We start from the raw sequence: 15,623 nt of genomic DNA on the forward strand, positions 1-15,623 counted from the left end.
TGCCTTAAAAGGTGATATAGTACAATGGAAATGCAACAAACTACAGAACTTTCTTATTAAAGAGACTCCCTGTAATTGTAAGATTTGGGAAATATTCCAAAAACCAAAGAACTATGGCATAAAGACTTAAAACTATTTCTATCCCACAACCTCGAATTTCTTATCGCATAATATCATGAAATTGGCATTTTATAATTATGACTTTTCTTAAAGGCTTTTTGTTAAATGGCAAAAAAGGGCTTCCACACACATCTGCCATCTTCCCCACCCCCTCCTCCCCCGCTGCAGGACCTCTCCGACTAAAATGCATTTAGCATGTATGAAATTGAAGCGAGGGAGGCCCTGTGGCCCATCCACCGTTAATTGGCGCGGTGCAACAATAGATTACCAAACATGACAGTGTCTTTTTCAGAGAAATCCATCTGCCGTGACCTCCGCGACACTATTACAGCAAGGTCGGGGAGCAAAGACGGAAACCGCTCGATGCGATTGAGTCAGAGCGGACAGAGGCGATGCAAGAGCGGGCGCAAAAGTGGGGTTTGAAATGTAAGAGGGATTAAAAGTGCGAGAGCGAAAACATATTCATGAACGTCCGGGATGCAGGAGCGAGCAGGTCGGAGAGGGGATGGGGAGGAGGCGCAGGCAGCCAGCGATTGCAAGGACTAGGTGAAGGATTGAAAGAGGTAGAAAAGGAGCGGAGACAGGAAGGACACGGAGGCGGCTGTAATCTTGTGGGCGGGTGACAGCCGAATCAGTCTACACCGGCGCCATGGGCACAAACATACAAAACAACACCCATGGATGACTGTAACGCCTGAGAGGTGATCAGTCTGCAGAAAACATTCTGTAGCCAAAGGCAGGAAAACATATTGCGGTGCTGAGGTGCCTGATAACACCAGCAAAGTGTCCACAACGGTGCAACGGTGGTGTGTGAAGTGCAGAGATGTGTGTGACGGTTTGTCGGCAGCGGGCCGAAGGTGGCAGCTGGGTCCATATCTTGAGGGCTCCTGTCTCCAGTAAGTGGCTGCAGGTAACAAAGCTGATCTGCTGAGATGCTGCAGGAATCTTAACTTTTGGTTAATGTACCAACCTTTTGGTAAAGTTTTCAAGAATTTCATGATAAAAACCATCATTCATCTTCTGGCTGAATCACCTTCAGAGGTTCTCGCAGTTGGTCTCCCGATTCCTTTCTTTTGAAGTCTAATTCTTACCTGTCCAGCAGCGATCACCTCCGCTCCGCTTCCTTGCGTTTCTGAACTCGGAACCACCTGTTCTACCTCAAAGAGACTGGGAGAAAAAGCACGAGTGATGAAAGCAGAGAGAGTCGAAGACGTGGAAAGTTTTAAACAGTGGGAGAACGAGAAATAAAAAACACAAAACCTAAGATAAAAGTATAGAAATGATTTTTGTATAGCTGGCAAATAAAGATAGAAAGACAAGATCAGTGTCTGTGTGTGTGCATATGTGTGTGTGCGCGCATGTGTGTGTGTGCGCGCGCGTGCATGCATGCGTGCATGTGTTTGTTAGCAGCAGATAACAAGGCAGAATGTGAACGCTTTGTGTTTACTCTAATTAACTACATCAATACTGTCAGACAGCTTTCTGGGCTTTGATCAGCTTCGCTCTGCTGCCAAAAAGTCTGCAAACCGGATCCGTCAATCACGGGATCTCTCTTTTTTAAACAAATGCCATTCAAAAAGAATACGACTTTCACAGATAAGTGTACGATTCTTCCAACAAAACTCTTGATCTTGCAAAAGGACAGAAATCAAGGTATTTAATTTGAATTCGACCCGGAGATGAATGACCACAGTAATGGATTAAATGGAGTACGTGGTAGACACACACACACACACACACACACACACACACACACACACACACACACAAACAGACAGACACAGGCATCCACCGCTGGCCTTGTAGTGAAAGGTAAAAGGAAGGTTTCCATGTTAATGTTTAGTTCCCAGTTTCCATGTTCAATGGTTAATGTTTTCCTTCCTTACGGTTGCAATGTTTGCCTGCGTGCTTATAGGCCCGATTGTGATAGAGGTCTTCGTGCTTATAGGCCTGAATATGTTGGTAACCAAGAGGGCGTTGTTTATGGCCTGAACATGGGGGTTTGCAAGAAGTGGGAATGGCTAAAAGATATTGTCTGTTTAAAAAAAACATGGAAAAGTACACCTAACCTCTGATAAGAATAGTAAAAAGCACATAATGGTGGAAAAATGGCTAACTAGAAGGAGGAGCCGGGGAGGAGTAAACCCAGGCTCCAAATTGTATGAAAGCTGGAGATTTCTTGCTAGATTTCAGACTTAGCCCGGGCTACTTCTTATGCATGGTGAATTGTGAATCGTCAGTAAACCATCATTGGACCGTGAACCAGCTGACCCTGACTCATTATTCGACTTTGTCGTGGCAACTCTGCATCAACCCATTGGCACTGGCATAGGCATTCGGACTCAGGAAAAGTGTAAATGTATTAAGTAATTAGACGGAGAGGAAAAGCCACAACATTTTTGGCGAGCCAGCCAGGAGGCAGTAACCGGGCCAGACGACTGCAGGTGCCGGGTGGAGGCCAGGAACCCCACGGGCCCATATATCCACCAACGCCAGGTGAGATACCAAATTCTTTTTCCTTTTTTAAAATTAATGGGGATCCAGCCTCCCTCGGACGCCGGTGGTCAGAAGGTACCGATAAACTGTCTCCAAAGAACCTAGAACTAAAAAAAGAGCACACGTTATGTATATGAGCAGTAATAGCTGGTGAGCGGGCCCAACCTTAATTGTGTGTAATAGATATGGGATGGATGTAATTGAAAAATGTATATTTGGATGTAATTGAAAAATGTATATTTAATCTGTTGATTTGTATTTGGATTGCTGTATCACTTACGGGTGTGGGAACAATAGTATATATGTTGGTGATGTATGAGAAGAGTGAACAGGGAAAGTTTAATCAGACGGCCTGGAATGAGAGTTATCCAGGGAGAGAGTAGAAGGAAGGTGTAAGGAACAAGCAGGTTGAGCAGAAAGTCACTTATAAAAGTTTGTTTTGTAGGACAATCATACGAGGGTATGTATTGATCAGAATATTAAAGGCTAAGGGATAAAGCCAGTATAAGAATTAAAAGTACCGCCTGAGGAGACGTCAACCACTGTGCCTTTTCGAGGAGTGGTCCTAGGCAGGGAAAGGAATACTGTAGGAAGCAGTATAAGTGAGAATTTGCAAGGAGCAAGGTCATAAAGTTTTGTGTTGTGATATGTATGTTAATGTGTAAGCGATAAGCATAGAAAAGGCGTAGACAGAGTAGTAAGAGTAGCAGTGAAAGGATATAATACATAAATTTAGAAAGGCAAATTACTGAAAACATTAGTGTAAAACACAAAACCAACACAGTGGGATAGTTATAACTGTCACTAAAAGCGAAATAACGCACATAAATTTATTAAAAGAGTACTAATATTAGAATAACTAACTAAGATCGCCCCTATTATAAAAATACGACCAAATTAAATCTGTATTGGCCAGAGCTGGGGCAGTAAAGGAAAAGGGGAACGGGATTAAGGGAAGTGAGAATCTGCAGGGTCACCAGGAGTCGCTGTGAACTGCCATAAAACATGGGCTCCAACAAAAGTAAACAAACAAATGAGATGACACCTGTGAAAGTAATCATTGCCACACATCCAGCAAACAAACGAAGAATTCAACAATGCATGAGAAATTGGCACAAAATGACATCAGGAAGAAATCAGTGGCCTCTTGAAGGCAGCTTTGATCCTGGAAGATGTGATGAAGTGGAGGAGGAGCTAAGAAATAAAGATAAAAAGCATGAAGTAACTCACATGGGGAAAAAACTGGGAAATGTGGAGCAGAGGGATATCCTGCAGTATTTCAGGATGGAAGCCACCAGAAACCCGATAATGCATAAAGACACCGACTATAGGCCCCCATCCTATTACCCAGGTAGAGCAGGACAATTTATAATGATAGATGAAGACAAGGTAGAAGGAAAGATCACAGGAAAGATAAAAGTCAAAATAAATGAGGATGAGGAAGAGGCAAGGGAACAACCAAGTAGCAGCCAGAAGGATGCATGCACCTCAACATCTCAATCACACCTAAGTGAGGGAACACCTAGGAAAGCTACCCACAAGAGTGAGAATGGAGGCATCAGGGAAAGTGAGAAAATAAAAGAAAGAGCAAGGAAAGAAGAAGAACAGCTCAAAGAATTGATAAGACACAATGCAGAGTTAGAATCCGTGACATCACAACAGAATACCACAGAAGATCAGGAAGGGAAAGACAAGCCAGAAAGTTCATCTGATGAGGGGAACGACGATCTAGAGGAGGACGATGGTGACGCAGATCTGTCGAGTGAAGACTCCGTGGTGCTTTGGCAAAGCCCAGTCCAGAAGAGGAGCAAGTTCTCAGCAGCGACCCTCACCAAAGCTAAGTCAGGACAGACCTTTGATTTACAACTACAGATGGAAAAAAGGGAAACAGGTGGTGGGATGACTCTACGGCAACGAATGGAAAAGAAGGACCAGTCTCGAGGAACTGCATCAGCCAAGATGTGCCCCAAGATGTGCCCCCTGGTGGCCAAAGGAGCCCAAAATGACTATCGGTATGTGCCGTGGTCTTTCATGGACATGATAACACTTGCAGGTAAACTAACCCCCCTGGCGGAGGGAGCTGACAAGTGGATCGAGAAGCTCGAGGAGATCACTGGAGGGATCAACCTGGCAGGCGGCGACATCAAAGCGCTGCTGATAAAAACAGCAGGACAAACAGCCACTGCAGAGATCTTCAGGGCAGCCGGATACAGAGGAATGACAGTGACACATCAACACGATGAGGTGTCCTTTGATCAGATGCGAACCGGAGTATGGAAGGCCCTGAGAGAGAAGTACCCCTCACGCATGGACCCCACCAAGTTAGAAAAAGAATCCTTGAAGGAAGAAGACGGTCCTACACAGTTCCTGCATAGTTATCAGAAAATGTGGAAGACTGAGACTGGGAGTGAGTGGGACAGTACAGAAACAACAAAGGCCTTATTTATGATGTACATAAAGAACGCTATGCCAAAAGAAGTACAGGACAAGCTAAATGGAGTGGTAGGGCTGATGAAAATGACCTGGCCCGTCTTCTCTGAGCATATAATTCACTATGTGAATGCATATAGGGCCGAGAAGCAGGCCCTTGAAGATCAGAACAAGATACTGGCCAATAAACTGACCCAACTGCAAATAGGGGAACTGGCAAAACAAAAAAAGGACCGAGAGAAACCCAGACCCCAAGCAGCAGTGAGGGCAGCTGACCCAGAGCCCGAGAAAGGACCGACAGTGGAGAGGGTGGCGCAAGCACCCAAAGTTACACCCGTGATGTCTCCACCGCCTGCTTCACAGGCGACACCTGCTGTGCCCCAAGCTCTTTCTGCAGTGGCACCTGCTGGTCAACTCCAAACTCAACAAATGCCACCAATCCACATGCACCTCAATCAGGGGGGGGGCATCCAGCGGCCTGCGGCTGGCGGAGGAAGGGGTGGCCCACCCGTGAGGGGAAGATGGAGAAGGCCTCAAGGACCGCGGCGGTCCAGGGGACCCCCACCAGGGCGGGCACCACCGCAGTATCGGGCGGAGCTCCAGTGCTGGGGATGTGGACAGATAGGACACTTGCAGAGAGAGTGTCCGGTCAGTCCATGGACAGGACCCCAAAATCCTGGGACTGTGCCTGCTGTACCTGCCAATGGACCGTGGATGGGTCCGGCGGCATACTGGCAATGGGGATGCCCAGAGAAGCCTGAAGGGAAGGGAATTATACCTATACTAACACAACGTCCACATGCAGAGCCCACAATAAATGTGACTGTGTACAATCATCGACATCAGTTTATGATAGACACGGGAGCTACTTATTCTTGTATAGGCAAAGATGGAGCCAACCTTCCCCTCTCAGCTTCCAAAATTCGGACAGTAGGCTTCTCTGGGAAAACACAAGTGATGCCAATGACTGGGCCGGTTCCATTGCAAATAGGGAAAAGAACAATCTACACATCTCTTCTATATTCAGCAGATGCGCCAATCAACCTTTTGGGAGGAGATGTGCTATGCCAACTGCAAGCAGAGATTAAATGTACACCAGATGGAATCTATTTTGACGTGGCAGAAGAACAACCTGACAGAGTGTCTGTTCCTATGACGTCACTAACGACTCCTACAGATTCTCCGCGGACAATGCACCTCGGCACAGAGGCTCGAGTATTCTGGATGAAGCTAACAACATCAAACACTTTCCTCTATCATGAATGGGAGACCTGGAGACCGTTGGTAATGAATCACTACGACACATCTAAAGAACCAACACTTCCACTACACTGTACAATGATGTACGACGAAAATCAAACTCATGAAGATTATGAGCAAAGTTGGGATGAAGCCATTAATAACAAAGCTACGGTTATCCAGTATGAGGACATCATCATTGGACCGCAAGGAGCGGCGGCAGAAGTAAAATTACAGGATGATGTAAAAGATTGGTTTCAAGTCCCCAACTCAACGCCACATGTCACTCTGTTAATAGCAGACAAATATGAGTCACATGACCTAGGACCCATGGTCAAAGCTGCAAGACAAGTCAAAGACTGGATGACGACAGACTGTCAACAAATCAGGACGTCCCCTGATGGACTATTCTTCAAAATCGCGTTCACACTCGCAGATGAAGCAATGGCAGAAAAGGTCAAAGTGCCAAGGGAAAGAGTTAGGCAAATGCTAATAGCAGAAGAGCACACAACACTGTTAGAACAAGTCCCATCACAAGTATGGTCCCAACACAAGACAGATGTAGGTTTCGTGAAATCGGCCGAGCCGCAAAAATTCCTTACAAAGCCAGGTGTTAGATTGCCTCATCAGAGGCAGTACCCCCTCAGACCAGATGCCATTGAGGGTATAAGAGCCACTATAACTGGGTTAGAGGATGCGGGAGTTTTAATAAAAACACGAAGTGCATGCAATACCCCAATTTTCCCCATAAAAAAGCCTAATAGTGACGAATATAGATTAGTACATGACCTTAGGGCAATCAATGCCATAGTAACTGAGGAGATACCCATTGTACCTGACCCACACACATTGTTATCTAATATACCCCCAGGCACCAAATGGTTCACAGTAATAGACCTGTGCTCGGCATTTTTCAGTGTACCTGTTCATCCTGATTCTCAATATCTATTTGCTTTTACGTATAAGAACCAACAATACACTTACACCCGCCTACCACAAGGGTTTGTACACTCCACCTCCATCTTCAACCGCATTCTTGCCAATGATCTTAGCCATTTGAATATTCAATCAACCACTTTAATGTATGTGGATAATATTTTGATTTGTTCTGAATCAAAAGAACAGTGTGAGAAAGATTCCATCACTGTGCTGACTGCCCTGGCGGAAGGAGGGCATAAAGTAAGTAAGAAAAAGTTACAATTCTGCCAACAAACAGTAGAATATTTGGGCAGGCAGCTGAGTGGGGATAAAAGACACATTGCCCCATCTCAGTTGGAAGCCATAAGCAAAATACCAAAACCACAAACTGTTGGTCACATGTTGTCCTTTTTAGGTATGGCAGGCTACAGCAGATCTTGGGTTTATGACTACGCTCTTAAAACAGCCCCATTACGAGCTATGATCCGAGCAGCGGGACAAGGGTTGCAATCAGCCCAGCTGCAGTGGACTGACGAAGCAGAAGGGGCATTTCAGTTGTTAAAGAACGACCTCCAGACTGCCCCGGCATTGGCCAATCCAGATTACAGCAAACCATTCCATTTATATGTGGCGGAAAGGCAGGGATATGCATGCGCAGTGTTGATGCAAGACGCCCCAACAGGTAAACAACCAATCTCATATTATAGCACAAAACTGGACAATGTGGAGGAAGGGCTGCCACCCTGCTACCAGGGACTAGCAGCAGCCGCCTTTGCATACAAAAAGGCCTCAGTAATTACGATGGGCCATCCAGTATTCTTGTACACTTCTCATCAACTACATGCAATGCTCACAAGCCCACGCTTTGTGATAACTCATGGTCGGCGTACAGGTTATGAGATCCTGCTCTCCGGACCAGACCTGACCATACAGAGATGTACAACTATAAATCCAGCCACAAGAATGGTGTTGCCAGCAGAAGGGGTGCCTCATGATTGTCTTAAAGAAACAGAGAATTTCATGAAAGTAAGGGATGATTTGTACAATCACCCCATTCCGTCTGACCTGACTCTGTTCGTTGATGGCTCATGTGTCAGGGGTGAGACGGGGAACAGGGCAGGGTACGGTATAGTACAACTCAATCTAGACGGTACCTATGCCAAAGTGCAATCAGTAAGCTTGGACCAGCCCTGCTCCGCCCAATTGGCTGAAATTAAAGCACTAACAGCAGCGTGTAAATTAGCAGCTAATAAAAGAGCAACTATCTACACGGATAGTGGTTACGGATATGGAGTATGTCATATAAATGCAAACATTTGGAAACAGAGAGGATTTGTGCGCGCTGATGGTACCCCTTTAGCACATGGACAGGCAGTGACTGAATTAATACAAGCTATGCAGCTTCCTACTTCATTAGCCATAGTTAAATGTGCAGCGCATCAAAATAGCAAATCACCAATTGCAGTGGGAAATAATTTAGCAGATGAAGCTGCAAAAGAAGCAACAGGACAGGCAGTACAAGGGTCTATGTTATTTGAAGATTGTGCTCCTATTACAAGCCTGGCTTCATTAACCCTTTGATGCACAACATATGAACACCCCCTCTAATGCACAACATGGGTCAAAAATGACCCGCATTCATTTTCTATGTGTTTTCAGGCTGGGTGAGTGTTTCTTTGCTGTATTTTTAAAAAATCAATTCATTTTATTATTAAATGTCCCAATTATCATTTTAATATCTTGTTTTTGATTAGTACAAGGTCAATGCTTCCATTTTCTGTTTATTATTTTAGGAATAAAATAGATTTTGGATTACTACACCACATGGGTAAAAAAATGACCCATTTATCCAAGTGTGATTTTGAATTAAATTACTACAAACTATAACAATAATTTGCTTCAAATAATCACGTTAGCAATGCTTTAGGCCAAATAAGCATACATTTTATCTTTGAAATGTGTTTATTTGTCACACAAACATGATCGTCAAATGTCAACAGCTAGCTAGCTACGGTAGATCGCTAGCTAGCTACGGTAGCCGATTGAAAATTTTTCCCTTTCTGACAAGAAATGGAGCTAATAATTCTTCAAATTCAAATTAATTACATAATCAATAATTATGCAGAGTTATCACATCAAATTTCTTATTAGGTAATATGATAATTATTGTAAAATAAGACTTAGATGGTTCAGGTCTTCAAAAACAATCTTCTCCACAGTGGTAAATACTGTAAATACTGTATGTTACAAAATGTGGGTCTGACCCATGTGGACGTGGGAAAACTTCATGAAGACTGACAAAAGCTATGCTTATTCATAAAGGAAGAACAAAACACTTAATGTGAGGATTTGTGCTACATAAAACAATTAAAAGTTAATGAATAGTTTGATTAATAAATGAGTAAATACATAGATTATAAACAGTCAGCTTAGAAACACATGAAATAACATGGGAAATGATTACGGGTCATTTTAGACCCATGTTGTGCCTTAGAGGGGTAGTGATGTAAAAAGTGTTTTATTCAAAATGTGAAAAATAAAATTATACAAGAAGGATGAATTATGATCAAAAACAAGTTAATTAAGGAATACCTGGAATGCTGAGTAATAAAATTAATTTATTGCAAAAGTTTAAACCAAATATAAACTCAGTCGGGTCACTTTAGACCCATGTTGTGCATTAAAGGGTTAACTGAAGCACAAAACAGGGTTTCAGAGGCAGAGAAACGCCTCTGGGTTCAAAGGGGAGCTATCCGAACCTCGCATCCCCATCCAGGGCTATGGCGGGGTTTCCGAGGACATTTTGTTCTGCCACTGTCTTTACTGCCCATTGCCATTAAGAAAATGCATGAACCTGATCATTGCTCCAGGGCTCAGGTTATCAGGAAACTACAGGCAGTTTGGTGGTCCCCATACATGACTCCCATGGTTGACAGGGAGCTCTCATTATGTCCCCATTGTCCGAAGTATAACATTCGGAAGATGTTCTCTCAGCCATTAGCTCACATTCCCATGCCAGATGGTCCTTTCCGACACCTGGTCATGGATTATGTGGACATGATTGATCGTGTACAGGGGAAAAGATACATGTTTGTCGTTGTTTGCAGATTTAGTAGGTGGATTGAGGCCTGTCCCACTTCTAAGGCGGACCACAAGGCCGCAGCAAAATTTCTCTGCAAAGAAGTGTTTCTCAGGTTTGGAATGCCAGATACTATATCATCTGATAATGGTCCACATTTTGTTTCACAAGTAATACAGGAAATGTTCAAGATTTTGGGGATCAAACAGAAGTATGGGTGTGTTTATCACCCACAGTCTCAGGGTTCTGTTGAACAGGCTAATGGTGTCTTGAAGACTAAAATAGCTAAGATCATGGCTGACTGTAATGGTAAGCTGACATGGGTAGATGCACTACCAATTGCTTTGATGGCAATGCGTTCTCAAACTAACCGACTAACCCATCTAACACCTCATGAGATGCTTACAGGTCGACCCATGCCTCTCCCACAAACCAGAGGTCCTGTGGAGGGACCAGCCATTGCACAACTGGAGCGAGAACTGGGTGACTATCTACATGCATTGACTCAAATCCACAGACTTGTGTTTCAACAGGTGAAAGAAGCCCACGGCAAGGACGAGACGCACATCCCCGTTGACGTTCATGACGTCCAAGTGGGGGACTCCGTATTCATACGAGTATTTAGGCGTCAGTGGAATGAACCCCGTAGGGAGAGACCCTTTAAGGTTGTGCTCACTACCCCCACTGCCCTAAAAGTTGAAGGTAAGCCCTTCTGGTTCCATAAGAACCACTGTACCCGCCACAGACCTCCCGACCGTCCTGGACACTATCCAGGCCCATCGGAGTCTGAGCATGCTGACAGGGAGACGTATGGTCACCCTCTGGCCACTAGTCCGAGATCCTCCTCCTCCTCCACAAGCTCACAGTCGCGCTCCTCACATGGAGAAAGGAGATCTGCTCGGTTGGCGGCCCGCCGGCTTCGACGATCACAGTCCACTGACTCGGAGTATCTTGATACTCCCACTCCGTCTCCTGGGTCTAATGAGCCTCCTGTTGCTGCGGGTGCTAAGCCTCCTGCTGATACGGATGATTCAACAAACGAAACACAGCCTGCGGACGGCCCACCCACAACTGACGCTGACCATCAGCAACACGGTTCTGATGGTGATGGGTCGCCAGACGACACACTGGGCACATCAGGCTCGCCTGGCCCACAGGCATTCACTTACCCGCCGACGCTGGGGGGGGACGGGTTTCTCTCAGGGGGGGGAGGGGGACTGGCTTCTCTCTGATTCCGATTAGTTGCTGATGATAATGTTAACCCTTTGCGGATTAACAACGGGGGAAGTCTTGATGTCAACTAACTTAAACCCGAACACACAGCACACACTAGCACTAGACACGTGTGCCCTGGCAATGATCACATTAGCAACTCACAGGGGGATAGTAGATAGAAATAATGGGGAAATCAAACATATAATGCATGTCAAAGCAGACACTTATGATTTTGTACTAACAGAAGAAATAGTGGGAACCGAGTCAATGGGTAAGCATTGGTTGGGATATCCCCAAAGCACAGACTGTCGTGGGGAAGGGACGGTGATCATTCAAGTAAGATGCGCTAAGACAGGTGTTGTGAATCTTCTCCTGGTGGTAGCCGAGATGTGTTGATGAGGAAGGAAACTTCGCAGACACCGACTTGGTTATCAAAGATGTTTATTGAGAGAACAGTCAGGCATCAATCAAACACTGCAGTTTGTCCGAGGGAGGTCTCGAGGTCCCGATGGTGAAGAACTCCGGGGTGTCTACCTCGATACCTCCTTCTTATAGAGTCCAGTAAACACATTCTTTTCTGATGACCTCACACTATACCGTATGGTCAACCCAATGGTCTGGTGTTCAGTTATGACCAAAAAAGGGAATAGTGAAGATGCTTCATGCTATACATCCTCCTAGTGAGAATCACCGGGGGCCCACAGGCTCCAGTGTTGTCTTTTAGCAGCTCCTATTACCTAAAGGAGGAAGACACAGGACACACATGTGGAGCATGTCCTAATATGGTGCTTAGGTTGGCTGTTAAACACATTAAGGCCTTACAGACGTAAAGCCTGCATAGAACGGGTCAGATACTACACAGGGTGTCAGAATGAGCAAACAGGACAAAGCATGACAGTGAAGGAAGCTGAAATTAAAGTGAAATTGCTAAATACAAGGCGGAAGAGAGATCTAAATAAATTAAGAACATCACATTAGGACACAAACATGTTTCAACAGTGGATACAGTATTTGGCGCAATCAATGTTTGAAGCTAAAAAAACAGGAAAAACAAGATTGCATTGCCTGCTACAATGCTAAAAAACTACCACAAATCCAGTCAATACCAGGGGGCGAAGTAGGGGGATGATATTACTAAATGTTTTGCCCTCTGTACAATGCATATGGCAGGAGGCTTACCGGGGTGGAGTGATAATAGGAAAATCTGCCCCACGTTACTGTCAGGCGACAATTATGATGTGGTAGGAGCACTGCCCCCAGTGGTGCACAAACCGGATAATGCTATTTTTCCTTTCTGCATAATACGGGGAAGGGAATTGGAAGAGGTTGTCCAAAGAGAATCAACGATATTGACAGATGCGGGGGAACTGGTGAGGGGCAGCAGAATCACCTGGTACCCGGAACTAGCCGACGGGAACACCACAGCAACCATCAAACTATGTAAGACCGGCCCAAAAGCCCGAATTCAATGTGAACAGGTAGTACCAAACGGGGGATCGGTAATCTATGAACAAAATTCATCCTACATAGCTCAATACAGGTTGTTGGACTTGAAAAATGGGACGAGGCCGTTGGGAGATGTCTTCTGGACTTGTGAAAGTAATGACACCATGATGCCAAAATTGCTGATGCCAAATTTGCCTGCAAATTGGGAAGGGATATGCGCCCCATTAATGCTAACAGGACAATTGTCATTAATCACGCAGAGGGTGCATCAAAGTCACGCACCTCCTAGAGACAAAAGAAGTACCCAGGACTCTATCGAGAATTGGGAATGGGACTGGAAAGCAACAATGGCAGTCTGACAGAAGTTCTGAACGAAATGAGAAGGGTACGTGATGAGCATGTAAGAAATTCTAATTGGAACACCCAAATTAAGAGTTTTTGGGATTGGTTGGGAAAGTTGGGATGGTTAAAATATCTAAAAACGGCCGGGATGGTACTGGGAGGAATAGTACTGGTGGTGTTGCTGGTGGTCTGCTGCATCATCCCATTGCTCCGCATCCTAGTATCATGCGTTTTAGTTAGTATAACAGGACAGTATCCTGTAGTACAGGTGCAAATTGATCCAGAACCTGTTGAGCGCACAGGAATACGGGAATAGTAGGAAAAGAAATAGGAATACAATGGTCACCGCCCACTCCCCACAAGGTACGTAACACTAAAATTATGATGATTATAACAATAACTAGGAATACAGTAATCAATATAATCAATATAAAATCATGTATAGTATTATAGAAACCGATGTTGTAAGAAACTTAATGCCATGTCTCCATCACAGACTGTTGAAAATGGCGGAGGCTTTCTATACTGGACCCCAAATGACCATGGACGATTGGCAGATTCACAACTCTGATAACAGAGAAGATCACACATACATGCCTGTAGGAACACAACACTTAGAAGCAAGCACACATGTTCCAAACAGGTACCCGAGATGGAGTGAGGGGAACCCTGACCCGCTGATAGGGGGGTCAGAAGGAAGTCGGTTCCAAATGGGAGAACCAGCAGCGCACCTGGCAGGTCTACCCATGGACCAAGGGCCAACAGCACTCTCCGGAGTCCGGTTCAGCCCTGAGAGCCCAGAGAACCCGGAGGATCGAGGACAGCAGCCCGAGATCCATGAGGTCCAGCCAACAGCAGTGATCCCTCCAACGACCAGACCACCAACTCCCAGACTGCCCTACCTCACCGCCAGCGCAGCAGATATTACTCAGCTTTCAAGACACCTGGTCAACCCCCTCGAGTATTACATGCACCTTGAGGATCTCCGCTCTGAGAGGCGAAATGCCTACCAGGGTCTATATTTCCTTAAGGGCAGGACTGACCATAACAGCCCGTCAACAGATCCAAAGAATCAGGCGTCAAGCGTATAATCACAAACGCGAGAGGAGCCTGAAACAATTGCAAGACGAACGGGACACACTGGTTCGACAACTGGACCACGGCCGGCACACAGCCCTCACCCTTCAGGGCAAATTGAGTCGATTGCAGGGCGCTTACGACCGAGTGCGAGAAGCTATGACACAACTACGTCAAGCCAACATTGTCCTCACAAGCTTCTGCCACTCTAGATTGCAACAACAAAGCACCGCAGTGTTTGGACTGGAAGCTCATCTACGAAGGGGGGTGGGGGAAATCCCCTACGACCACCCCATAGCTCCCAATCAAGGGAGCAGCAAGGCATGAGGTTTGATTGAATTGATGTGTTAAAAGATGCCGTGTTAGGAATGATGGATATGCTGAGAAATACGGTGTCTGAATGATGATGACTCTTGATGATGTTTATGGCTAATGTTTATGGTTCTGGAAAGAAGTATGTAACATGTTTTGCTTTTGTTTGAGTGGTCCTTTCCAGGACCACAGGGGGGAAATGTAGTGAAAGGTAAAAGGAAAGTTTCCATGTTAATGTTTAGTTCCCAGTTTCCAGACTAAGTTTCCATGTTCAATGGTTAATGTTTTCCTTCCTTACGGTTGCAATGTTTGCCTGCGTGCTTATAGGCCCGATTGTGATAGAGGTCTTCGTACTTATAGGCCTGAATATGTTGGTAACCAAGAGGGCGTTGTTTATGGCCTGAACATGGGGGTTTCCAAGAAGTGGGAATGGCTAAAAGATATTGTCTGTTTAAAAAAAACATGGAAAAGTACACCTAACCTCTGATAAGAATAGTAAAAAGCACATAATGGTGGAAAACGGGGAAAAATGGCTAACTAGAAGGAGGAGCCCGGGGAGGAGTAAACCCAGGCTCCAAATTGTATAAAAGCTGGAGATTTCTTGCTAGATTTCAGACTTAGCCCGGGCTACTTCTCATGTATGGTGAATTGTGAATCGTCAATAAACCATCATTGGACCGTGAACCAGCTGACCCTGACTCATTATTCGACTTTGTCGTGGCAACTCTGCAATAACCCATTGGCACTGGCATAGGCATTCGGACTCAGGAAAAGTGTAAGTGTATTAAGTAATTAGACGGAGAGGAAAAGCCACAACAGCCTGACGTGGAATATGTAAATCAACATCTGCTCCAGCACCCAATCTCCAGCCCTCACCATGTGTCTGATATGCTAATGCAGCCAGCATAGATTCCGCTCTCCACATTTCCCCTCTTCTCTTCTCTTCCCT

The 15,623-nt window shown here is 45.2% G+C and overlaps 1 protein-coding gene and 1 long non-coding RNA gene across 3 annotated transcripts in view; one reads left to right on the plus strand and one right to left on the minus strand.

The window, feature by feature from the left end:
* The window catches only part of LOC130518308 (uncharacterized), a 63,720-nt gene that overhangs the window by 20,857 nt on the left and 27,240 nt on the right, over nucleotides 1-15,623 (minus strand). The gene's annotated exons all lie outside the window — the stretch shown is intronic.
* Nucleotides 1,942-15,358, plus strand: LOC130518307 (uncharacterized protein K02A2.6-like). 2 transcript variants are annotated; one of them, XM_057020785.1, is made up of 2 exons: nucleotides 1,942-11,852; nucleotides 12,360-15,358. In XM_057020785.1, the coding sequence occupies exon 1, from the start codon at nucleotides 3,622-3,624 to the stop codon at nucleotides 8,782-8,784; it is 5,163 nt and encodes a 1,720-aa protein (XP_056876765.1). In that variant the 5' UTR covers nucleotides 1,942-3,621; the 3' UTR covers nucleotides 8,785-11,852; nucleotides 12,360-15,358. The 2 variants fall into 2 exon arrangements, with proteins under 2 accessions (XP_056876765.1, XP_056876766.1); XM_057020786.1 differs by having other exon boundaries at nucleotides 1,950-11,852.

This window comes from Takifugu flavidus, chromosome 21 (genome assembly GCF_003711565.1).
Source record: "Takifugu flavidus isolate HTHZ2018 chromosome 21, ASM371156v2, whole genome shotgun sequence".
Classification (NCBI taxonomy): Eukaryota; Metazoa; Chordata; class Actinopteri; order Tetraodontiformes; family Tetraodontidae; genus Takifugu; species Takifugu flavidus.

Coding starts and splice junctions, on each gene's coding strand:
- LOC130518307 (XM_057020785.1), top strand. CDS start 3,622: ATGGGCTCCAACAAAAGTAAACAAACAAATGAGATGACACCTGTGAAA.